Here is a 25,348-nt window from a genome sequence, read left to right on the forward strand (position 1 = left end):
TAGCTCTCTCCCTTAAGCAGGACCCACCTGGGAAACGAGGGAAGGGTAACTTCTTGGGTTCCCAGCCCAGAGGCTCAGAGAGATAAATACCCAACCCAAGCTAAGTCTGGTAGCCAGGCCCACCCTGCTTCCTGTTGGAGAGGCCTGGGGTTACTCACGGTCACAGCTGAGAAGTCAGCCGGGCCTTGGGACATCCTTGGCTGGCTCCCTCCTCTGAGATCCCCTTCTGGGGTCAGATAGCCACAGGCCTTTCCCCTGTGGAGCAGGTCCAGCCAGGATTAGTGAGAACCCCCACTCCTACCCCAATGTGAGCAGCACAGCTTAGCACTCTAGTGCCTGTGCTCCAGGGTCAGGACCCTAGTCAAGTAATTTAAACTCTCCAGGCCTCAACTTCCCGGGCTGTACAGGGGGATACATAAAAGTACTGGGAGCTGCTATTATCATTCTCCTCCTATCTGGCTAACTGTGTTTTTCAAATTATGGGACAAACTGGAGAGAAGTACAGGTTGCCACCCATTTTATGGCTGGGGATCAGGAAGGAATCAGAAATCTGAGTCCTCAGATACATGTCCCAACCTAACTCATCCCCAGGTACACTTGATTCTGTCTCTCAAATGCCTCTTGGACTCCAGTTTTCCTGCAGTGCTGTGGTTCCGCTGTGGTTCCACTGTCATCATCTCTGGCCTGGATCACCACAACAGGCCCCTCACCCCTGTTTCCCATCTTCTCTCTTCCACACTACCTGTAGTCAGAGCAAGCTTCTTCTAACAAAAAGCAAATCTGTCTGGGTCACTCTCCCGCTCAAAACGTGTGCGTAGCGCCCCTCCTTCCTCTGATCTACAAGGCTTTGCAAGATCCAGCCATTACAGGCCTTCCAGCCATACCTCTCGCCTCCTGCATCTCTCAAAGAGCCACAGTGCAGGAGCATGGAGGTACTCACAGCTTTCTGTGGGCATTGCACTCTCTGGCTGCCAGGCCTCTTGAGGCTCCCTCTGCCTGGACCCTGCCTGACTCAGGGTATGCATCCTGCCAGTGGCCTGGATAACTCTGTGAGCCATTCTCTCTGAGTCCCCCTCCCCTCCACCCCTGCCTCCACTGAGCTCCCTTTCTTTTTTTTTTTTTTTTTTTTTTTTTTGAGCTCCCTTTTAAGTCCCCCATTACAGTCCTCATCCACCAGATTTATCTCTGCCTGTGTCCCTGTCTGCTTCTCCACCTGATCTTGAGCTTGGCGAGGTTGGAGATGGCAGGCCCACCAGTCTCACTCCTAAATCCGAGCCTGGCTCAGGGGCACCGAAACATGTGGGCACTGAATCAATGAACTGCAATATGTTGAAGGCCTGGGACGTAAAAAATCTCCTGAATTGGTCTCTGTGTCCAGGGCAGTTAATGCAGTCAGGGAGACCAGCCATAACTAGGTAAGAAGCTAATCAACAACAAAAGGCTTTGATAGAAGCTTGGAAAGGGAGAAGCTGGTTCTATCACAGGTTGCGTGATGAACTGCTTTAACTCAAGCCCTGGAGAAGCCTTTGCAGGCACTTCCCTCCTCAGTGCTTAGAAATAGAGATTCGAAGCCAAACACCTGCATGGTCTAGTTCCGGTCACCTCTCTTGGGTGTGTTTTCTGAAAAATGGGACTCGCTACCTTCCGGGCCTGATCTAGTCGTCAACGAACTCAAATCTGGGAGGACACTGGAGGGCCACTTCAGCCATAGTGCTCATATTGTTTCTTCTTGTCATTGTTTCTCCTTTTCTTTTGCTCGCGCCCTCCTTGCCCGCCTGCCGGCCCCGGCTTCCCACCCCGCGACCTCCCACTGCCTCCCCAGGGCCCCTAGCCTTTTCCCTCCGCTCCGCCCCGACCGAGGAGGCGGGCCCAGATGGGCGACGCAGCAATCCGAACGCCTCGAGCTGCCTCGGCCTCCCGAGAGTCCCGCCCCACGCCGCCGTCCGCCAATCGCACTCCGCGCCCGCCCCGCCAGGCCGCCCAATCGTGGGCGGGCTGAGCCCCCGGCGCCCCGCCCCTCCCGCGCTCAGCGGCGGCTCCGCGGGCGGCCGCGCTGGGCCTCGGCATTCTCCGAACTGGGCCGCGCAGCGTCGGGCGGGCGGTGGCATTGGGATCTCAGGCGGCGGCGCTGCTGCTCGCGGCGGTGCTGGCCAGAGGCGGCGGGTGAGGCGGGTGAAGTGGGCGCCACCGGCCGGCCGGAGGGGCGCCTCAGCTCCGCCGGGGCCCGCGGAGCGGGACCCAAGACCGAGGAGGAGGCGGCGCCGCTGCTGCCTGGAGCCCGGCCCGGTGCCCGCCGGGAGGGGGCAGTGGCCGGACGTTCCCGGCCCGGAGCGTCCCCGACGCGCCTCCCGGAGAGGCCCCCAGAGCTCCCGGCCGCCCCCTGGGGGTGCCCTCAGCCTCCCGGTACTCACCTGCGCGGCTTCCTGGCACCCAGGAGCGGGAGCGTGGGCGCGGCGTGGGCGCCTACCCCCGGCCGCCAGCGGGGCGGGGGCGGGGCCGCCCTCGGCCTCCCCGGGCCGCCCATCGCCCTCAGTCTCACCGGTCCGCCCGCCGTGCCTAGTCGCGCGGCGTGAGCTCCCCAGGGACCGCGGCTCGGGATGCTGTCCGCCAGCGCGGCCGCTCGCGCGACGCCCGCCACCCCTTCCCTTGACTCCTGGGCCATGCCCCAGTGTTTACATGCCGGTGAAGCCCCCGGCCACTCCGAACCCCTCCAAGCCCCAGCTCCCCGAGGGTGAAGTCAGCTGGCCTGCGAACTGGACTGGGAGTTCAGACCAGGGCCCTCCGGACTCATCCCCAACCGCTCTGCCGCCTCAGCCACCATCTGGGCGGGATCCGGCTCTGGTGTTTTGAGGAGGGGGTGTGGTGTAGGAAAAGGAATCCTGGGGATTTCTGGCTCCCCCCCTTTTTTTGGCCTTCGGGGCTTCAGACTCAGGGAACTCGCTCATGGCTTTTTTGATGAAGAAGAAGAAATTCAAATTCCAAACCACTTTCACCCTGGAGGAGCTGACTGCGGTCCCCTTCGTGAACGGGGTCCTCTTCTGCAAGGTCCGGCTGCTGGATGGCGGGGATTTTGTCAGCTTGTCGTCAAGGTAGGAGCTGGGGCAGGCCTGCCTGCAGGGAAGGGGGATAATGAGCCAGATCTAGTCACTTGGTGAGTGTGGAAGTTCCTCTTGGGGTCCAGAGAGTCCTGGAGATTGTGTGTCCGGGGCAGGTTTGCACAAGGCAGGACTGAGTGATCTGGGAGGTCTGGGCCTGAGGAAGCTGGCAGGGTGCTGGGCACCCATCTGCAGGTGACCAGCCAGATACCTGGGGGTCTGTTGTTTCAGCCCCCTCGTGGGGCCTTGCACACAGCCCACAGTAGGCCCATTCTGCAGACTTGTATGAAGAGCTCAGCGGGGTTTGGCCTCGAAGGGCTGAGAAGGGGAGGAGTGTTCCAGGGCCTCTTGCACCCAGCTGGCCACTCGGGCTGTCATATGATTTAGAGCCCGGGCCAGCCACAGGTTCCCTGGCACTCCCTGCCTCCTGGGAAGGTCCAGCCCCAGGCACTCCTGGTCTGGCTGGAAGGTGGTGGCTGCATTTTGGCCTGCCCAGCCCCCTCTGAGTCACTGTCCTCTTCTGGCTGGAGCTGGGCTGCTTTGCTTTGCAAATGCCCTTGTCAAGAAGGCTGCTGCCCTCTCTGAAAGAAAGAGGCTCGGTCAAGTTTAGTTTTTGTGTTCTTCCCCATCCTGCAGGTCCAGCTGCCCGGCTCATTGCTGAGGGCGGCTGAGTTCCCAAGCTGCGCCCACTGCCTGGGCCCATCTGGGGTCACATAGTCCTGGAGTGTGACAGATGGGAGTTTGAGTCCTAGCTCCGCCGCTCTGTGGGCCCAATACAGGTCTCTCTGTCAGAGCTGTGAAGAAGTTTCAGCAGAGAGAATGTGGTGCAGGGCCTGGCCCAGTGCCTGTGACCCACTGGCTCCCTTCCTTGGTCTGTCCCTTTGCTCCTCAGGCTTCCTTGTGGGCCCAGTTCGCTGGAGCTGCCTCACAGTTCTGAGATGGGGTGCCTGTTACAGATGGAGAAACTGAGGCCCAGAAAGAGGGAGTAAGTGGCTTGCCAGGGACCTCAAAGGAGGCAGTTGTCAACTGAACTTGGCCTGTTTGGAGACCTGTTGGATGAATCTGGTGGTCGAATGTTCTGCTGGGAGGAGGGAGAGGAGGCATACAGCCTAACCCAGATTTAGGAATCTCCAGTGTGGGACAGGGTGGGGTGCCTTTTCTGTGCACTTGGGTCCGCTCAGGCTGGGAGCTGCTTATCTGAGGAATTCAGACGAGGGCTGCCCTTTGCTGTGGGGTTGGGAGGCTGTCCTCGTTGCCTGGGAAGCCTGTGATCCTGTGGCCACCCACAGAGTAGCCCAGCCTTTCTGGGAAAGGGCTGTGGTGCTCAGAGCTAAGGCCTGGGGTCAGCCAGTGAGTGGCCAGGTGACCTAGGGCAAGTTACCTAACCTCTCTGATTCTAAGAACCAGCAATTACTGGTGCTTTGCTCACTGTTTTACTAGCACCTCTCACTTAACCTGTTGACTATGCCATGGAGCAGAGTGGAGGTTGGGGGAGGCCTGTAGTATTGTTATTCCCATTTTATAGAGGTGGCTCAGAGGCTCAAAGAGGGAGTGATTTCTCTGCGTTAATACAGCAGAGCCCAGATTCAAACTCATCATGTGCTTTTAGCCTGTTCTGCCTTTGAGCCTTAGTTTCTTCTGTGAAATGGGAGAAGTCATACCCACCCCTAGAGTTGTGATGGGGAATGGGTACTGTATATACCATGTCTGACCAGGCAGATTGTTGCAGCAGCTGTTGTTACTATGGTAGAGGGGCCCAGGCTCCAGCCCCTCCTAGGTCTTGGGGGGACCAAGTGGAGTCAGCAGAGGGCCTACATCTGACCTGAGGGCTGGGGGCGCAGGGTCTTGGATCCTACTGAAGAATTAGTATTCAGCCCCAGGCTGAGGTCTCAGCTGGCATCCCAGGCCCTGGGGCCACTGTCACCCTACCTTTCAGCCTTTCAATTGCCCTAAACCTGCCCCCTCATCCGGGAAAGTCTGGAAAGTTCCAGGTCTCAGCCCACAGTGTCTGGATTTCACCTCTCTCTCCCCTTCTTCCCTCTTGGCAAGGGGCCATGGATTCCCTGAACCCGGCTGAGCCTGCCTAAACAGGCTTTCCCAACCCTCATCCTGGATGAAACCTGAGTGGCATGAGGAGGGAAGAGCTGACATTGAACCCCACACAACTGGGCATTTAGTGGGCTCTGGGTACCTGTTTGCTGCTGGGCATGTGTGGCTGGAGGGAACAGACACGTTGGGACCTGAGGCTGCTTTAGAGGTGCTTTGGCTTTTGCCCAGGAGATGGGGGTTCCTGGGTTTCTACCCTCCACTCCCATCCCACACACCCTGGTCTGCAGCCTGGGAGCCCCTCCTCACAGCCCACCTCTCCAGAGGGCCAAGGCCCTATTGTTTAGGAGGTGGGGTCGGGTCAGGGGTGACGAGACCTGCTTAGCTTATTAGCACACTGTCCGTAACCCCGGAGACGCCTGACATGTCCCAGGGAGTGGGGGTGGTGGCAGCATGGGTGGTGTCTGAGCAAAGCAGGCCCGAGGCCCCACTCCTGCAGCAGCAACCCTCCTAGCTAGAGTGTTTCCCTGTGTGTTGGGTGCCATGGCAACAGCTGGGTACACAGCTCCAGCCTGACCCAATTTGAGCAGGTAGAACAGGTGGTACATTGCAGTGTTCCCCAGCCTCATCTTTCTGAGGCCTCCTTATGAACCATAATCCTCACAGCTACCATGTTCGGTGCTACGTGCCAGGGGCCGTGCTGAGTGTTTTTGCACATGCTGTGTCTGTGCATCCTCTCAGCCATCCGGAGACGTCACCTGGCTAGAAATGCAATTGGGAAAATAACCGTTTTATCATTAGGGTTTAAGCTGCCTTTGATTGTGCACTATTAGACGCCAGGGACCTGCTGCGCCCCTCGAGTGCATGGTCAGCTGAGTCCTTGAACCAGCCCGTGAGCTGATGAGGAGATTGGGGTCAAGAGACCTAAAGTGATGGACCCGTGTCACTCAGCGAGGGAGCGGAAGAGCTGTCATTTAAATGTGGGCAGGCCTGGCTCCAAGGCCCGGCCTTGCCTTGGTGGCAGAGGGCTTGAAGCAGCTACAGCCTCATGTCATGTCCTCAGACCTTTGAAGGAGGTTCTTTTTACTGGGTTGGGAGGTACAGGGAAATCCAGATTTGGATCATTTCAAGGCACTGGGCTAGATCCTGTGAGATCCGAGGAAAAGGGGCCTCGGGGCCACAGGTGGGGGTGGGGCTGAAGTCACTGTGTGGACTTGGTGCCAGGCACGGGCTGGCACTGGGGCACAATGGGCATTGGCTAACGTCTCTGCCTGGAGGCCTTCCAGCAGACTCATCCAAATGGCATCTGGGAGGCTTTCCTAGGGGTCCCAGGAGGGATGCATCCCAGCCAAGTCTGGTGAATCGGGAAGCAGTGGACCAGGCTGTGGTCTCCCTAGGGCAGGCTGGGCACAGGCTTCCAGCCTTGAGCCAATCTGTCTTTCAGGCAGGAGGAATCCCAAACATCCTGAGAGGTCTCTGTGCCCAGCTGGCGCTGGTCCTGTGGCCTGCCCCATGCACGTGGCTGGTGGTGGGAGGGAGTGAAAGGGAGGCGTTTATTTACCTTACAGCAAGTCCTCTCTGGAGGAGACAGGCAGAGCGAGCCTCCTTGGCCAATGGATGGGGAAACTGAGGCTGGGGGCAGAGAAGTCACTTGTTCAGGGTCACTGCATAGGAGGAGCTAATGGCACAGCCGGATGGGCTCTGGTTGGCCCTGACTTCTGTCCCCTGCGCAGTACCCCTCTTTGCATGCATGAAGGGGCAGGCTGGGCCAGAAAGAGAAGAGGGGCCCCTCCGATGGCTCTTCCTGCTCTGCACTTGGGTGCCAGGCTGTCTAAGAAGCAGATTGTGTGACTTGGGCAGGCTCTCACCTGTCCTTTTTGGCAGCTTTGAATTCTCAACTATCTCTTCAGTGAGGTTTTTATTTGGGCAGCCTTTTGAAAGAGGGCACGCCTGCTCACTGTACAGGTACTGACTTCACTCTGTGGGCCTGGCCTTGAGCAGGCCGGGACGGGAGACCTCCGAGGGATGTTTGGGATTTGTGGGGGGCCTGAAGAAGACCTTGGACAGGTCAGCTCTGCAGCTGGAGGCCCTGTGCCCGGGCCTGGGGAGGCCAGGTCTTTGCACACACATGCCACAGGCTTGGCTGGGCCTCTGCTTCCCCGAGGCCCTCTCCCTCCCTCCTTGGGAAAGGCTGCAGCTGCCACTTGAATCTGCTGCCCTGCAAGGCCTGCTCTCATGCACATCTTAATGTGGAGGGAGGGTCATGTGGAGATGGACACACAGTTCTGTCTCTTGTGTCCAAGGGTGCAGGGATGTGGAGGTACAGTGGGACCCTAAGGCAGGCAGGGCATCCACTTCCCTTCACAGATCGGGAGCTCTGGAGACCGAGTGGAGAGGGGGGAGGAGGAGGGAGGGGGAGGAGGCTGGCAGGCACAGGTCCCTTTTCCACATTTACCGAGCACCCTCTTGGTCCTGGGCTTTCAGAGGTGACCGGGACCAGCCAGCCTTGCTCCCATGGAGCTCCCCATGGGGTGGGGGCATTGTGCCTGTGGGCATCACAGAGGAAGGGCTTCCCTGAGGAAGTGACCCTTCATGGGAGCCTTGTGGGCCGAAGGGAAAGCCCTCCCTGTCACAGTGATGTGCCCCATCCTGAAAGCATAAGCGGGCTTCCCTGGTGGCGCAGTGGTTGAGAGTCCGCTTGCTGATGCAAGGGACACGGGTTCGTGGCCCAGTCCGGGAAGATCCCACATGCCACGGAGCGGCTGGGCCCGTGAGCCATGGCCGCTGAGCCTGCGCGTCCAGAGCCTGTGCTCCGCGACAGGAGAGGCTGCAACAGTGAGAGGCCCGCGTACTGCAAAAAAAAAAAAAAAAAAAAAAAAAAATCTTAAAAATAATGAAAGCATAAGCTCCATGAGTTTGGGAAGAGGTCAGGCAGAGGCCCCCAGCTGGAAGGCACTTGGTCAGTGATCTAGGCAAAGGACTGGCATGGTTGGGGTATGGGAGGGGCAGCACGGGGCTGGTGCAGTTAATGAAGATGGGGTAGCTGGGCCGGACAGTTCCTGGCTTTGGGGGTCCAGCCGAGGGGCAGGGGGGCAGTGTGCCTCGTTTGCCAATTAGGATGCTGGCCCTTGGCTGCCAGGTGGAGAAGATGCCAGGGTGCCTGACTGGTACTCAGTAAGGGAGGTTGGGGTTGTGGCCTTGCTGGGCCGTGGCAGGCAGAGGGAGAAGAGTGGGCACACTGGAGAGAAGGTGGGCGGGTAGAGCCGGCAGGTGGATTTCCTTGTCCTCAAGTTCCTGGCACCACACCCAGCACTTAGTAGGTGCTGGAAGATGGAAGTTCAGAGAATGCACAGTGGCCAAATGCGGCTGGGATTTTGTTGCCCTATGCAGTGCTCTAAGAGTTTTTGACAGCATTAAAAAAATATTTTAAATCAGAAGATCGAGCAACGGTGTCACGTGGTAGCATCTGGCCCAAGGGGCTTTGCGCTGCCTCCTCCGTGGGCTGCCTGCTCTGGGCTCCTCCTGACCCCCTGCATGCCCTTGGATCCCTGACGGTGGTCTGCCTCCCTCATTTACTCGGGCCAGCCTGCTCCCCGGGGCGCCTGTGGAAGGCCTTCTGTGCACAAGCTGGGGCCTGAGGAGGCGGGTGCTTGTGGAGAGATGTCTTGCTGGCAGGCTGCAGAGACCACCCATGGCAGCCAGGCTGTGGCACCAGGCCAGCTGCGGGCTCCCTCGGGGTCAGCCTGTGCGTGGCCTTGGTGTCTGCTCCTTGAGCCCAGCCTTTGCCGCCAGCTGGCCACACCATTGGCAGGTGCCACCCTGGCAGCCCTTGCCACCTGCCTGCCAGCCTGGCAGTGGCAGAGCCCTGACCCGAGGTGATCTGGCCCTGTGGAGCCAGGGCTGTTCCCCGAGGCCTGTTCCTCGCTTTGATCTCTGTTTTGGGAGCTACTCTGGCCAGGGGTTCTTAGTAGCAACCATACCGTGTGTCGGAGAGCCCCAAGTGCCTTTGAACTCTGCTTGTTCAGTACCTGGAAGTCCTGACTTGCATTCGCGAAGCCCTGCCTGGACCTCGTGATAGCTGCTGGCATGTCTGCCCACGGGCCTCGCGAGCCTGGGGACTCAGTATGTGGAGTCTGGTGACTGCTGTGTGGTGACCCTGCGCTCACTTGCCCGCTGCTGGGAGGAGCAGTATGGCACCCACGGCAACCAATATAAATTTATCCTCATCTCATCAGACAGCCACGGAAGGGTTTGAGCAGGGGAGAGACATCAGACTTGCTTAGAACGAGACCTGGAACTAATTTGGGGCGAGGGCAAGGGCCAGGGCTGTCTCTCTTCATTATCCACTTGGCCTGGCAAGTGCTTTGGGTTCTGGGGCTACCAGACCTGCCCCCAGGGCCTCAGATGTGCTCTGTGACCTGAGGTCTATCACCCTTGGGCCTTCTGGCTCTCCTCGAGGTCCCACTGTGCCGTTGGTGGCCTTGGTGAGGCCTGAAGCTGCCCAGCCTGTGCCTGGCCTTGGTGTCTGCTTAGGACTGTCGCTGCAAACCCTCGGTCTCCGCTGTGAGCTGCTTTTGGTGGCCTGGGCTTGGAATGGCTCTCAGATGCAGGCCTGGAACCACCCACCCCCCATCTGCCCAGATGTCAACTGGGAGTGGCCAGCCCGCAGTTGGGAGGAAAGAGCCCCGATGGAGGACGTGCTGCCTGTTTTGTCAGGCTGGTGGCTTGCCCTGCACAGACCTGGGGAGGACATTCCCGTCCTCTGCCTCTTGTCGCCTGTTTGACCTTGGGCAAGGGACTCTGTCTCTAAGCCTCAGGGGCTGCTGGTGTCTGCCCCGCAGTGTTCTGGGGAGGACCAAGTGAGATAACGCCTGTCGCACGTCCAACTCGGCTCCTGGCACGTGGTTGAGGCACTGGACGCGCTGCCGCCCGTCCTTCCATCCCTGGCCGAGTCGAGGTGGTGGGCTGGATGGCGCACCTCAGTTGCCCTTCTGTGGCAGCTGGAACTTCCCTGTGGGCCAGGACTGACTGGGGTGCTGTCTCTGTATCATGATTCTAGGGGTGCTGTGGGGAGAGGCTACTTCCGGAGGGATGGGAAGCAGGTGAGGAGCACACCTAGTGTCTAAGGAGCTGGGCCTCACGCTGGAGCTCAGGGTCCCCAGTGGGGCCGGTGCACTTTCTTGCCTCTGTTGGCTTGAACCTGCCCTGTCTTGGGGTGCTTGGCTCCGAGCCAGTGAGAGCTGGAGTGCTCCCGGGGTGGGGCAGGACCAGGGTGTAGGGGGCTTCTGCCTGCGGGAAGGGGCCCTCTGCACAGCCAGTTCTGGGACCCACTCTGGCAGGCAGAAGACCGCCCCCCACGTGAGGCAGAGGGCAGACTCTGCTGGGGGACGGGGGAGCAGGGGAGAAAGCCAGGGGCCCTCGGTGGGTGGCAGGCCCCTGGTGCTCCCTGACTTTTACCACACCTTACTTTTCTAGTTGTTTGCTTCTGCAGTTGCCTTGTCCTCAAGCTCCCTTCCCCTGCTTCTTCACCTGGCTGAACTGCTCAGCCTGAGAGCCACCTCCTCTGGGAGGCCTTCCCTGGCCTCTTTTGGCCTTGTACACCCCTGTGGGCCATGCGTCTTAGCTCCTGCCCCAGACCGTGGGCAGGAGTGGCCTCTGTTGCATCTTACTCCTGGGGCTTCCTGCCGAGGGTTGGCGCTGGCGCAGGACTGGAACTTTTCTCCCTTGGCCCTGAACCAGTGTGGGCGCTGGTGGTGCTGGACCAAGTGCCAGTCACCGCCAGCTGCTTGGGCCCAGCCCCTCCCCACCCTGGTGCGGGAGGTATCAGCGCGTGTCAGGAGCAGCCCTCGCCTGCGTACCATGCAGCTGGGCACTGCCTTGGGCTCAGAGGCTGCGATTGAGAGGCAGCTGGCCGCACCGATGGGTTGTGTCGGGTGGACCCTGTGTGTGGCGTGGGGATGCTCCTAGGGGGATGGGGAGGAGGCGGAGGCTGGTGCCTGCCCCGGGAGGCACCTCAGCAACTACTCACTGGCTCTGTGACCACGGCCAACAGCCTTGTCCTCTCAGCCTGGGCTTGCTTCTCCCATCAAATGGGGTGCGGCTGCCCATGTGGGGGCGGGAGGGCTCCCTAGATCAGGGCGACCTGCTCTCACAGGGCCCGGAACCCGGCAGCTGAAACCAGACTAAACGTGCTGGGGAAGGCAGAAGTCTGCGCCCTTTTTGCACGCAAGGCGCCCTTACTTCCCACCACTTCCTCTGAGCGAGTGCTGGACTCTCTGCAGACACACAGAGGCGGCACACCTGCGGCTCCCCGACCCCCAGTCCCTCAGGGACAAGTTCCTGAGCACCTTCTGTGTGGGGGGCCCCATGCAGTTTCCCGGGGTTCCAGCCGGCCCCGCAGTGCCCCGCCCCGCAGTGCCCTGCCCCCGCAGTGCCCCACCCAGGAATGGATACTGGGCTTCGTCCCAGGGACAGTAGGTGAGTAGGTTGGGGTAGAGGGGAGAGAAGAGCAGCACAGGGCAGGGGGAGGCAAGGGCAAGAGTGCCGAGCAGGGAAGAGCTAGGGGCTCAGAGTCGGGGGAGGCCACGGGGAGGGGCTTGGACTTCTCTGGCCAGGGATCCGCAGAAGGGTGTGAATCAGAGTCAGAGTTGTATTTTAGAACCCGCAAGGGCAGCCATGGGGTTGACCACTTGGGACTCCACATTGTAGGAGGGGAGGTGGCTGTCAGCTGAGAGGAGCGGTTTCCCACCTCTGTCATGGAATGATTAAAAACAAAACTCGAGCCTGCTACGCAGCAGCCGTTGCTACTCACAGCAAGGACAGTGTCGCAAACAACCTCGAGGGAAGGAAGCCAGACACAAGAGCATGCTGTGCGGTGCCGTTTATATAAAGTTCAAAAGCGTTCTGATTTAAAAAAAACCCATCCTGATACGAGTCAGGATGATGTTGTCTTTATTGGGGTGGCAGTCATGTCTGGAGGAAGCTTCTGGGACCTGTAAAGTCCTGCTTCTAGGAGGCTGGTTACACAGGACTGCTCTGAGAGCCAGCCAGCCAGCCATGCACTGACGTGTGCACGTGTCTGTGTGAGAAAGGCCTTGAGACACCCACACCTTTGGTTGTGCTGGGCGCCTGAGACCCTGGAGGAGGTCCTCAGGTCTTTCTAGGGTCTTTCTGGCAGGGCAGCCTGAACCATCCCTACCCAATAAGCATCACTTATGAGCCTTAACTCAGCAGTTGCCAGCAGTCTTCTCTGGCTGGGGATTTTCCTTCTGCCTCTTGCAAACCCTGGCAGGGGCTGCTGGGTGTGGGGTTTGGCGGCTCAGAAGGAGGGTGGGCTCCCAAGGCTGCCAGACCACCGGGTCTCTCTGAGCCTCGCTTTCCTCTTCTGTGAAATGGGGGTGGTAAGCTCCTTTCTGGTGCTTGGATTAAGTGGGTTACCCACCCCCCTGCCGCCATGCCCCCGTTAGGTACCCAGCATAGCCCCCGGCACAGAGTAAGTGCTCAGGAAAGGCTGGTAGTGGTTGGTATTAATGCAGGGCAATCATTGGAGAGGATCCAGGGGTGGGAGCAGGAAGGAAAGGTTCACCTTCCTCCTGCTCTCCCCTTAATTGTTTCTCTTCTCTCTTCCTGTGTTTCACCCATTCAGCAAACATTTGTGATTAGAGCCAGGCTGCTGCCCTGACCCTGCACTGGGCACTGGGTCCAGCATTGGCCGAGACAGCCATGGCCCCTGACCTTGGGCCCATGAGCCAGGGGAGACCATTAGACACATCAGCTCTCCAAGAGGTACTGAGCGTGGTGGGGGAGGGGAGGCATCAGCCACTCCTGCCAGCTCTGGCCCTGACCGCTGTCTTTGGGGATGGGCCTTTGACTGGGTACTCTCCCTGAATGCGAGAGGAGGCCTGACCCAGGGCTCCAGCACCTCCTAAGCGTTTTCTGTCGGCTAAAGACGAGTCACATGGACCTGGGTGAGAATGGCCATGCCCCTTTTGGATGCAGACAAGACCAAGGCCCAGGTTTGTTTCCCAGTGTCCCACTCAGGCCTGGCTCGTAGTGAGCGCTCAGTTAATGTGTGTGGACTAAGTGAATGGCAGGGGCAGCGATTAGCCCAGGGAGGGTCAGTCCGTGAGTCTGCGGGAGAATCAGCCGTCTGGGGAGGAGGTGGAGATTGGTGAGTCAGGGCCTCCTGGTCCCACCTGACCCCGAGCCCTTTGTCTTGTAGTTGGAATCTCAGAGAGCTGCTGAAGATGGCCAGCAAAGCAGGTCTTAGTCTGTGCTGGTTTTGTGAGGAGGCATGACTCTGGCTGAGTGGTCCCTGGCTATTCCTCGGTCACCTCAGAAGTCCAAGGAGCCGTGGGGAATGCGGTGTGGAGCAGTGGGAACACCTGGGGCAGATCCAGAGATGGTGATGACCTCTGACCCCTCAGTGACTGCAGAGAGCTGGAGAACATGACCTGACCACAGCTGGAGGCCCCTTTCCTGGAGGTGGAAATATCAGTGCAGGAAGGTCTAGGGTGGCCCTTATTGGGAGCAGTGCCGTGAATATCACTAATTTAGTCATCAGAGGCTTACTGCGCACCTCCCATGTACCAGGTGCCATCCTTAGGACACGGGAAGCAGCAGAGAGTGAAGCAAATGCCCTGCCTCCAGGACCCCTGCGCTCTGGGACACAGAAGCCTCCTTCCATTTTCACCATTAATAAGACCCACGTCCAGAAGAGGAAGTAATTTGTCTGCAGTCGTTGTGGGGAGGGTGCTTTCAGGAGAGGCTATGGGGTTGGGTAGGGGCTCAGAGGACAGGGACATCCCTGTGACTCACTTGAGTCCAGCTATTCAAGGAACTGGTCTCTGGGGACGGGGATACCTCCCTCCCGTTTCTTCCCTTCCTTGGGTGAGTCAAACACCACCCAGGCGTGAGTCAGCCAGGAGCGGCCTGAGCATATCTGGGCTACCTGCCCGTCCACCTCCCAGGACATCCCAGCCAGGTTCAAGGTCTGGGGAAATGTCCTGATCCATGGTCCTGGGGTGGGGAAGTGGGGCCTCCATCGGGGCCCTGGCTTCCTGCTGGACCATCTGTCTCAGAGTTACTTTCGATGGTAGCGGCCATGTCCCCCTTTCAGTGTGACTCAGCCCTGTTCTCTCATTAGGCCTTTTAACAAACCCGTGAGACAGGGTAGGGCAGTGACTGAGGCCCAGAGAGGTCGTGTCCAGTGAGTGGCAGATCCTGGCCTTGGTCCCCAGCCTGTCTGCCTCCTGTACCCTTGTCTTGTGAGTGAGTGGTCCCGCTGGGGATCTCAGGGGCTCAGGAAGGGAAACTCCCTGTGCACAGCCAACCCCACAGCTCCGTGTTTTACAGTCGTGGGTTCTGGAACGGAGGAGGGAACGCTGCTACTATAGCCCAGCTGCGGCTCCTTGCTTTGAATTTCTAGGGCCTGGGCCCAGTTTAAGATTCTGAGGTCAGACAGCTATGGGTTCAGATCAGATCACGGCCCTCTCCCAGCCAGACCTGGGGTCAGTGGCTTCTGTGCTCTGAATCTCAGTTTCCCTGCCTGCGACGTGGGGATGATTGTAGCTACCTCCCAGGCTTGGGGTGTGGACTCCAGGAGGTCAGGCACGGAGAGCTCTCAGTTCAGTGCCCAATAAGTAGGAAATGCTCAGGAGGCAGGAAGCTGACATTATGGACTTTTATAGGAACATTTCCCCACTCTCCCTTCGACCCTGGATTGACCAGGCTTGGTCCCCAGCACCAGCAGGTCTTGATGAGTTTGGCCCAGTGCCATGCCCCACTGACCGTGCACTTTGACCTCATGACCACCCCTCCTTTAGGATAAGACTGGTCTCAAGGCCGCCTCTTCCCTGGCATTGAGACTCGTGAAGGGTCAGCCCACAAAGCGCAGGGACACTGACGGCTGCTGCTGTCCCCTGAGAACAGCTTTTCTATCTTAGAGCGTCTTCCCAGCGGTCCTGCAGGGCGGGGGTGGGGGGTGGGCTCCTGAGGTAGGGCTTGGAGGTGCAGTTCACCCCTCACCTCTTGAGTGACCTGCGGACTCCCTGAGCGTCCATTTGTTCATCTGTGAAGTGGCTGCTGATCGTGTCTGCAGAGGGCACATGCTTGAGCAGCACCTGGCACACAGAAGGGTACCTGGGAAACAGGAGCCAGGATGGACCACATTTGGTGATGGGGGCACCTTTGCCCAGGTACCCGGATTTGGACCAGCACTTGGTCAAAGCCAGCAGCTGACTATGGATTCCTTTCAACGGCCTGCTCTCCTCTTGGGCTGTGCATCAGTTGAGAATAGCATGCCCACACATTCGCCTGGGTGATAGGGAAGCTCGAGCTGCCTGCAGAGCCTGCCTCTGGGTCCAGGCACCTCTGCGAAGGCAGAGCCAGGGAGGCAGCATGCCTGTGTCTGTAAAATGGGGAAGCCAGCATCTGCCCACTTTGGGTTTTCTGATGCAGTTCCAGGTTACCGGGCTGGTGAGTAGCAGGATTGGAACCCAGGTGCCTCTGACTCCAGAGTCCTTACTCCTAACACCGATGCCTCTCCACCAAGCCTGAGTGGCTTGACTTCTAGGAACTTCTTGCTGTCTCATTGTGTCACAGGAGGAGGGGCTGGCTGTGTCAAAACTGCAACAAGCTGCTTCCCCTGCGTGCAGTCCTGAATTCCTGGCAGGAGCCAGATGCTGCTGGGCGGCCACATCGGCCACGTCACTGGAATGGAGGCTCTACCGCCCTGCAGCCCCTGGACAGATGCCTTGCCTGGTCCCCGGGGTGGGCCCCTCCCCGGGCGGCTGTACTCTCTTCTCTCAGGCGGCTGTACTCTCTTCTCTTCAGGGAAGCACAGGCAGATGTTGTCGATTTAAATTGTTTCCTTATTAGACTCTCGCCTTTCCCAGCCTGGGCTGGGTTTCATCAGCCGGGAACCTTGATTGCATCACTGTGACTGCATCGCTGTGAGCTGTGACCGCTCGCTCTTCCAGGAACTGGGCCAAGGACCAAGGTCGGGGAGATCACGGAGTGGGTGTGGCTGAGGAGGTGCAGGCTGGAGGTTGTGACTGCCGGCCCAGCGGGGAGGGATTCATGCGATGGAGACTTGCTCCAGTTATCTCTCATCATGGGGGCGGAAGGGGAGGAATCCAGGGACCAGCCCTTTCAGGAGGGCAGTGGGGCTGGGAGTCCCTGGGGTCCCACTCAGTTCTCATGGATATGCCCTTGCTTAGCCAGGTGCCCAGCTCCTGCCTCAGAATCACCTGGGAGCTTGTTGAGAAAGTCCAGTCCAAGGCCTGCAGCAGTGGTTCTCAACCAGGGGTGACTTTGCCCCCGGACAGTTGGCGATATCTGGAGACATTTTTGGTTGTCACAGCTGGAGTTGTGCTACGGGCAGGATGCTGCTAAACATCCTGTAATGCACAGGACGCCCCCCCAAAAAAAAAACAGAATGGCTTAGAATGTCAGTAGTGCCGAGGTTGAGAAACCCTGCCATAACAGAGTCTAGTTCTGGCAGGGCCTGGGAGTCTTCATTTGTGACAAGCCAGGGAATTTTCAGTGTTGACTTGAGTCTGAGAAGCTCTGTCTTCCCAGGCCTCGCCACCCCCATCCACAGATAGTGGCCACAGTTGAGCTGCCCCCTGCCAGGGAAGCTCTGTGCTGGGTATGTGGTGGTGACCAGACAGATGTACAGACGAGTACTTGCAGCCAGGCTGCTGGGGAGGTGAGGGACTGAGGGTGGGTCAGGCTGGAGCCCTTCCATGGCTGCCCACTGATACCCAGGTTTCCCTTCTCTCAGCTTCCTGCTCTGAGACCACTGCTGGCTGTGCCTTCACTCTGACTCCAGGGAGGGGCCCCAGATGGTCCCTGTCTACGAGGGCCCTGCGGGCCGTGGGCAGCCTGTGGCCAGGAGGTGGCTCCCATGGAATTGACCCCTCATCACCTGCGTGACGGAGACCGGGGGTGCTAAAGCTCTGAGATCTTGCTGCATTTCCTGGGCAATGAGGCCAGGTGCTAGGGATGTGGCAGTGAGCCACCCTCGGGGAACCATGGAACCTGGACTCTGGGGTGGCCTTTTGCTGGGAGTCCCAAACTTCCCCACCTGAGAGGCCGAGGATGGTGGCTCACTTCAACCTGGTCTGCTGCCCTTCACAGCCTTTGAGGTGTCTTGAGTTGTTGGGGCCCTGGGAAGAAGCATTCCCTCCTCCCAGGTGTCCACTTACCTTCCTGCTTCTAAAGGGAACCGACATGGGGAAGAGGTGAAGGTGTGGCCTTGGGTCAGCATCCAACCCTATTGTTCTGTCCAACCTTGTTTGGGCTTGTTCTGCCCTTCTCTGGACCTCAGTTTCTTCATCTGTAAAATGGGAATGATAATGCCACATATCTCCTAGGATTGTGGTAGTTGCTCATGTATACAAAACACATTGTCCTGCAGAACAAGCTCAATGAACAGGACTGGGTTTTACTGTTGATTAATTAAAGATGAACCTGGGAGGCAGGAGCGAGTGTTCTAGAGCGAGGGTCCCGCTCTGTGCAGCTCTGTCTTGAGTTCTGGGGAGGCAGTGGTGGCAGGTAGGTGCCATCTGTGTGGGGCCCCGACGGTGGCCAGCTGCCTTTCTGGGTCACTGACGCACGGTAGGGCAGCTGCCAGGAAGGTGTGGCTACACAGCCATCGTGCTGGTAGAATTCTTTGCATCGCCTCCCTGGGTGCGCAGTGGAGGAAGGAGCTGGACACGGCACCGCAGGGTCACGCGACAGCCCCACGCGGTGGGCAGCGTCACCCTTTCACAGGTGAAGTCCAGGCTCCTGGCGGTGGGCCTCCGGGTCACTCGTGCAGCCCTACCCTCACCTGCCTGATTACCCCCCTCCCCCCGGCCTTCCCTCACCTCTTCCTGAGAGCCACCTCCTTCCTTCTGGGTCTTCCTGGGCTTTTCCCACCACCCGGGCCATCTCCCCGTGTCTTCGCCCAGCCAACTGCAGCCTAGAGGTCCCAGCTATGGCACCACTGCCCCGACCAAGTCAGACTGCCCCAGTCCGTTCCGCTTCCTCGCAGCCCCTTCCACTCCCTTGGAGGCTGGCGGCAGTTGTCAGTTGCTTTTTGTGTGAGTCTGTCTCCCCACTCAGCCGGGGGCTCCTGAGGAGGTCTGCTCCTGTTGTGTCCCCACACCCACGTGGGCCTGGCACCGAGCCGGCGTCCGCGGTGAGGCTTTGTGGATGCATCATAGAGGCCCTGGTCGGGATCTGGGGCCAGGGTAACTCCGAGGGAGACACCAGCCTGGTAGGATGCTCTGCTCTATTTCAGGACAACCCGGAAAGAGCCGAATTCTGCCAGCACGCTGTGGTGGGTGGAGAGGGCTCGCCCTGCCTCTCTGGGATTTGGACATCTAATTGTGTATCTTAAAGCTAAAAACGAACCTCCCCTGAAAACCCAGTCTCTGTAATTACCTATCCCTGGCAGCATGGAGCTGGGGACTCAAGCCCTGAAACCCCAGGCTAGGGAGGCCATCTTCATCTCTTACCAAGGGGCGCCTGGTCCTGCCGGGAGGGTGAGTGTGGGCCCAGGTCTTGAATCAGGCAGATGGGCATTCAAGTCCCTTTGCTTTTGACCAGCTCTTCTAACCTCACACCCTTTGCTCATTCTTCAATTTCAAGTTCAATTACAGAAACAATTCTTGGACAGACACGAGGACAGTGGCCCTGCAGTTCCTCACCCCACCTCAACCAGACCTGCTCTGAGCTCCTTCCTTCCTTCAGCCATTGTCTCCTCCTGCCCCTTTGCAGGTGGAACAAGCCGCTCGGCTTGGGAGCCCGGAGTCCAGGGCTCTGGACGGTGTCCTCTTTGGGCTTGGTGCCATCATCTTTACATTTCAGTTCTCAGCACATCCTGAGCCACATTAGTAGGGCAAGCGGGGGTTGGGGTGGAGGGCGGATGCACAGTCCTGTGTGTGCTTTTTGTGTGTGTGTGTGTGGTATGCGGGCCTCTCACTGTCGTGGCCTCTCCCGTTGTGGAGCATAGGCTCCGGATGCGCAGGCTCAGTCGCCATGGCTCACGGGCCCAGCCACTCTGCGGCACGTGGGATCTTCCCGGACCCGGGCACGAACCCATATCCCCTGCATCGGCAGGTGGATTCTCAACCACTGCACCACCAGGGAAGCCCATTCTTGTGTGTTCTTAATGAGCATCTTCTTTATGGTTTTTAGCCATAGATGCTCATTTGTTGTAATTTTTTCACGCTCTTCCTCTTTCTGGCTCACTGCACCTGGGGAGTTGGGGAATGTATGCAGAGATCCACGTTTCCCACACAGGCCCTGTCCCTGCCCCCGGGGCCGCAGTCCATCGAGGTCATGGCTGGTGTCAAGCGGTGCTCAGCTTTCAGGATCCTGGTCACCCTTCAGGGCTCTTGGCAGCGCTGCAGTGGGCCTTTGCTGTTCCTGGGGTGGCTTTTTGGCCTCTAGTCTCCTCGTGCCTTCTTTTTTTTTCTCTTTTTTAAAATAAATTTATTTATATTTATTTTTGGCTGCTTTGGGTCTTCGTTGCTGCGCGTGGGCTTTCTCTAGTTGTGGCGAGGGGGGCTACTCTTTGTTGCTGTGCACGGGATTTTCACTGCAGTGGCTTCCCTTGTTGCAGAGCACGGGCTGTAGGTGCGCGGACTTCGGTAGTTGTGGCATGTGGTCTCAGTAGTTGTGGCTCGTGGGGTCTAGAGCGCAGGCTCAGTAGTCATGGTGCACGGGCTTAGTTGCCCCGCAGCATGTGGGATCTTCCCGGACCAGGGCTCGAACCCATGTCCCCTGCATTGGCAGGTGGATTCTTGACCACTGCGCCACCAGGGAAGCCCCTCCTCGTGCCTTCTTAAACATGTCAGGCATATTCTCACCTCAGGGCCTTTGCACTGACTGTTCCTCCTGCCTAGACTGCTCTTCCCCCAGGCGTCTGTGTGGGTCACTCTCTCACCCCCTTCGGCTCTTTGCTCAGATGTCACCTCATTAACACCTTCCCTGGCCATCTTTCCCTCAGGCGCCCCCAACCCAGGCACTGCCTGCCTCCTTCCCTGTTCCTTTTTCCTCCATAGCACTTACCACCATCTGTGTGTTTTTGCCTTATTTTGTCTGTCTCCTTCCTGCTGCCAGACTATAAGCCCCTTGAAGGCAGGAATTTCTGTTTTGTTCACTGTTTATGTCCCTAGGGCCTTCAGCAGTACCTGGCACCTAATAAGTGCTTAATAAGGGGTTTTTGAATGAATCAAGCTCCTGAGATTCCCTCAAACCTGGCCTGGCAAGCTCCCACCTGGGGCTCATGGTCCCCTGCTTGGCATCTTAATTCCTGTCTTTTTTTTTTTTTTAATCAGTGCCCCCTCACCCCCACCCCTGAGCCTGTGCTCATCTTTCATCTCCCCCCATTATCCCTGCCCTGTGCCTGAGACCCCCTACCACCTGACTGAGGGTGCCCAGCTCCCTCTCTTCAGAGGGCTCTGGAGGCGGCTGCAGGGCTGAGTCCTGGCTGTGCCATCTCTGGCTCTGGACAGATGGGCCTGGAGTCAAGACTGGGCTCTCCTCCTCACCACTCTGTAGCTGTGGGTGAGTGTCTCAGCCTTTCTGAGCCTCATTTTCCTCATCCGGAGAGTGGGCCACGATAACACCCAACTTGCAGCGTTCAAGAGTCCAGGCAGCACACAGTAGGCCCACAGGGAATGGCCACTGCTGGGGTGTTTGTTTTTATCCTTGCTGTGACCTCCTGGGTGGGCCAGGGCGAGGCTCTGAGCTTCTTCCCGTGGGAGTGGTGGCATTTAAGAGCGTGTGTTTAGAGCCCTGTGGAAACATGAGGGAGGCCCAGGGCTGATCCCGTGAGCCCTGCCCCTGCCCACCTTCCCACAGGGGGAGAGGAAACAGCCTGTTACCTGAGCCTGGGAGGGCTCCGCATGGCTTTCTCTGGCCAGGCCTGCAGGAACCACGGTCAAGCAGGCTTCCTGGCCGGGTGTTCCCATGGCAGACTCACAAAGGGGAAGGGAGAGAGCCCACAATTTGATATCGGCTTTTGTTCCCAGACACTAATCCTAATTCCTCTGGGTATTTCAACACGCCCGGCACTGTGAGCTTCCTCCTCAGGCTCCAGCAGCTGCTCCCAACTCCTGGCTGGCTCGGGCAAGTAGAGGGGGTGGGCGGAGATCTGAGGGTCCACATGGGAGCCCTGGCCGGCCCCTAGCTTTCACTGCTTTCAGGCTTGGGCCTTTAGCTGCTTGGGAAGTATTCTGCTCTTTTCACCCTTCCATTCACCTCCTCAGGGCTGCTTTCAGCCTCTGCCTGAAACTGGAATCCATAATGGCGAGACAGAGGCACTGTCAGAGGAAGATTCAAAGTTCTTACCATGGTCCAGCATGACCTACCCCGTTCCCTTGACAGCCTCGTCCCCTCTACTCCCCTCCCCAGTCCCATTCAGCTGCTGGCCCCCATGCTGCTTCTCCACTTGCCAAGCTTGTTTCTACCTCAGGGCCTTTGCACTTGCTGTTCATGCCTCAGGACAGCTCTTCCCCCAGTCTTTGCTCAGCCCACATCCTCACTTCACTCCAGACCTCGCTCAGACGTCACTGCCAAAGGGCTTTCCCTAACCACCTGCCCAAAGTAGCAGCCCCCACCTTCTCATCTCTATCCAGTACCCCCTACCCACCTTCCTTGTTCTGTTTTCTCCATTTTTCTCTCTTTATTTGAACTACCATGTTTTCGTTTTGGTAACAGCTTTATTAAGATGTAATTCACAGACCACACAATTCACCCATTTAAAGTGTACAATTTGGGGCCTTCCGTGGTGGCGCAGTAGTTAAGAATCCGCCTGCCAATGCAGGGGACATGAGTTCAAGCCCTGGTCCGGAAAGATCCCACATGCCGCAGAGCAACTAAGCCCGTGCGCCACAACTACTGAACCTGCCCTCTAGAGCCCACGAGCCACAACTACTGAAGCCCGCGTGCCTAGAGCCCATACTCCGCAACAAGAGAAGCTACTGCAATGAGAAGCCCGTGCACCGCAACGAAGAGTAGCCCCCGCTCGCCGCAACTAGAGAAAGCCCACGTGCAGCAGCAAAGACCCAACAAAAATAAATAAAATAAATTTAAAAAAATAATAATAAAGTGTACAGTTTGGTAGCTTTTAGTATATTCACAGAGTTGTGTGACCATCACCACAGTCAATTTTAGAACATTTTCATCACCCCAAAAAGAAACTCCATGCCCATTAGCAGTCATGCCCATTTTTTCCCAGCTCCCCCATCCCCTGGCAATCATCAGTCTTTCTGTCTCTTATGGATTTGCCTATTCTGGGCATTTCATAGAAATGGAATCATACAATGTATAGTTCTTTGTGACTGGCTTCTTTCACTTTGCATGATGTTTTCAAGGTTAATTCACATTGTAGCATGTTTAGGTGCTCAGTTTCTTTTGATCGCTGAATAATATTGCATTGTATGGATATACCACATTTTATGTATCCATTCACCAGTTGATGGACATCTGGGTTGCTTTCACTTTTTGGCTATTATGAATAATGCTGCTGCATACATTTGTGTACAAGTTTTTGTGTGGGCATATGTTTCGTTTCTGTTGGGTATATACCTAGGAGTAGAATTGCTGAGTCATATGGTAACTCTATGCTTAACCTTTTGAGGTACTGCCAGACTTTTCCAAAGCAGCTGCACCAGTTTACGTTCCTCGCGGCAGTGCGCAAGGGTTCCAGTTTCTCCCCATGCTCATCAACACTTACTATCTGCCTTGATTATAGCCATTTTTAGTGGGTGTGAAGTGGTAACTCGTTGTATAGTTTTGATTTGTGTTTCCCTGATAGTTAATGATGTTGAGCATCTTCTCATGTGCTTATTGGCCATTTATATATCTTTTTTGGAGAAATGTCTGTTCAGATCATTTACCCATTTTTAAATTGGGTTGTTTGTCTTTATTATTGAGTTGTAAGTGCTCTTTATATATTCTAGCTACAGGTCTCTTCATATATATGATTTGCAAATATTTTCTTTCATTCTGTGGGTTGTCTTCACTATTTTGATGGTGTTCTTTGAATCACAAAATTTTAAAATTTTTATGAAGTTCAAAATATCTATATTTTTCTTTTATTGCTTGTACTTTTGGTGTCATATCTAAGAAACTGTTGCCTAATACCAGATCATGAAGAGTTACCCCTGTTTTCTTCTAAGAATTTAATAATTTCAGCTCTTAAACTTATGAATTACTTATTGTATACGGTGTGAGAAATGAGTCCTGCTTTATTCTTTTGCACGTGAATATCTAGTTGTCCCAGCAACGTTTGTTAAAAAGACTGTTCTTTCCCCCATTGGCACCCTTGCTGAAAATTAACTGACCATAAATGTGAAGGTTTACTTCTGGACTCTCAATTCTATTCCATCGGTCTATGTGTCTATCCTTATGCCAGAACCACTCTTGATTACTGTAGCTTTGTAGAAGTTCTGCATTCAAGACATGTGAATCCCTTAATTATGTTCGACTTTCTCTAGATTGGTTTGATTCTTCTGGTCCTTTGAATTTCCAAGATTTAGGACCAACTTGTCAATTTTCTGCAGAGAAGCCAGCCGAGATTTTGATAGGGATCATATTGAATTTTTAGATCAATTTGGGTATATTATCCTCTTTTTTTTTTTTTTGTGGCTGTGTTGGGTCTTCGTTGCTGCACGCAGGCTTTCTCTAGTTGCAGCGAGCAGGGGCTATTCTTCATTGCCGTGCATGGGCTTCTCATTGTGGTGGCTTCTCTTGTTGCGGAGCACGGGCTCTAGGAGCGCGGGCTTCAGTAGTTGTAGCACGCAGGCTCAGTAGTTGTGGCTCACGGGCTCTAGAGCGCAGGCTCGGTAGTTGGGGCGCACGGGCTCAGTTGCTCCGCAGCATGTGGGATCTTCCCAGACCAGCGCTCGAACCCCTGTCCCCTGCATAGGCAGGCAGATTCTTAACCACTGTGCCACCAGCAAAGCTCAGGAGTATTATCATCTTAACAATATTAAATCTTTCAGTCCATGACTGTGAGATGTCTTTCCATTTTATTTAGATCTTCTTGAATTTCTTTCAGCAATGTAGTTTTCCAGAGTATACGTTTTGTACTTCTTTTGTTAAATTTATTCTTTTTGATACTATTGTAAATGAAATTGTTTTCTTCATTTCATTGTGGATGTTCACTAGTACTGTATATAGAAATAACTGATTTTGGTGTATTGCAACCTGGCTGAACTCATGTATTCTAATAGTTTTTTTTTAGTGGATTCCTTAGGATTTTCTACATACAAGATTAAGTCATCTGCCAAAAGAGGTAGTTTTCGTTCTTCCTTCCCACTCCCAGCAAAATGTAAGCTAGTCATTGCTGTGGCCCCAGTGCATAGAACGGGGACTGGTACACGACTGCTGCTCAATTATTTGAATGAATGAATGAAGGAGGAGAGCTGCCACGGCTGGGTCAGATGATGCTCCAGCCCGGGGTTCCCACTCCTCCTTTGGCACCTGCTTCCTGAGGGTCCCTGCCCATGTCCACTGGCGGGTTGGGAGCTCTCCCTTCCTCCCCCTCATCTCTACCCGTCACCTTTTCTGTTTGTCCCCAGCCTGCAGCGGTTGCTGGAGCTCACCTTCCTAACAGGGTCAGAGCATTTTGGTGATTGGCCCCAGCCCAAGTTGCACAGTGAGTGTGAGGCTGCGAGCCCAGGTCTGCCCGACAGGCCCTGTGGCTTCTTGTCACAGCCCTGGCAGGAGGTGGGGAAGCCTTGGTCCCAGCCTCACAGACTTGTGGGGCTAGGAGGGAGCTCCTCACAGAGGCTTGGCTCGGGGGCTTTCATCAGCCGAGAAACCAAGAGTATGTTTGTGCCTCACTCATGCGGCTCCCTCTGCCAGGAACCGTCTCCCCCGCTTGCTACCGCCCCCTCTTCATTCAGGTCTGAGCCTGAATGCCACCTCCCTGCAGCCGGTCACCTTCCCTGACCCGCCCCTTCCCCCCACCCTGTCCTGGTGACACTGAGTCATCAGTGGGGTGACTGTCAGATGTCAGGCTGTGAATCAAGTCCACCACAGCATCCAGCACCTGGCACATACTTGGGACTCAGAGACATGGGTAGACGCCTCGGGTGCAGATTAGGGCGCTGCTGGCTCCACAGCCCCAGGGGGTTCTGTCGGCCGGGCTTTCCCGAGCCCCTGACCCGTGAACCACGGTGGTGGCTGAGCGCTCTGACTCT

General features: G+C 56.7%; 1 protein-coding gene across 1 annotated transcript in view; it reads left to right on the forward strand.

Moving 5' to 3' along the window:
• The first annotated feature begins 2,531 nt into the window (after positions 1–2,531).
• Positions 2,532–25,348, forward strand: part of EEIG1 (estrogen-induced osteoclastogenesis regulator 1) — a 36,558-nt gene continuing 13,741 nt past the window's right edge. Inside the window, exon 1 of the mRNA XM_059072632.2 lies at positions 2,532–3,089. Coding sequence (XP_058928615.1) covers positions 2,944–3,089 — 146 coding nt within the window. The 5' untranslated portion in view covers positions 2,532–2,943. The remainder of the gene's footprint in view (positions 3,090–25,348) is intronic.

The sequence above is a fragment of the Kogia breviceps genome, chromosome 8 (genome assembly GCF_026419965.1).
Source record: "Kogia breviceps isolate mKogBre1 chromosome 8, mKogBre1 haplotype 1, whole genome shotgun sequence".
In the NCBI taxonomy this organism is placed as follows: Eukaryota; Metazoa; Chordata; class Mammalia; order Artiodactyla; family Physeteridae; genus Kogia; species Kogia breviceps.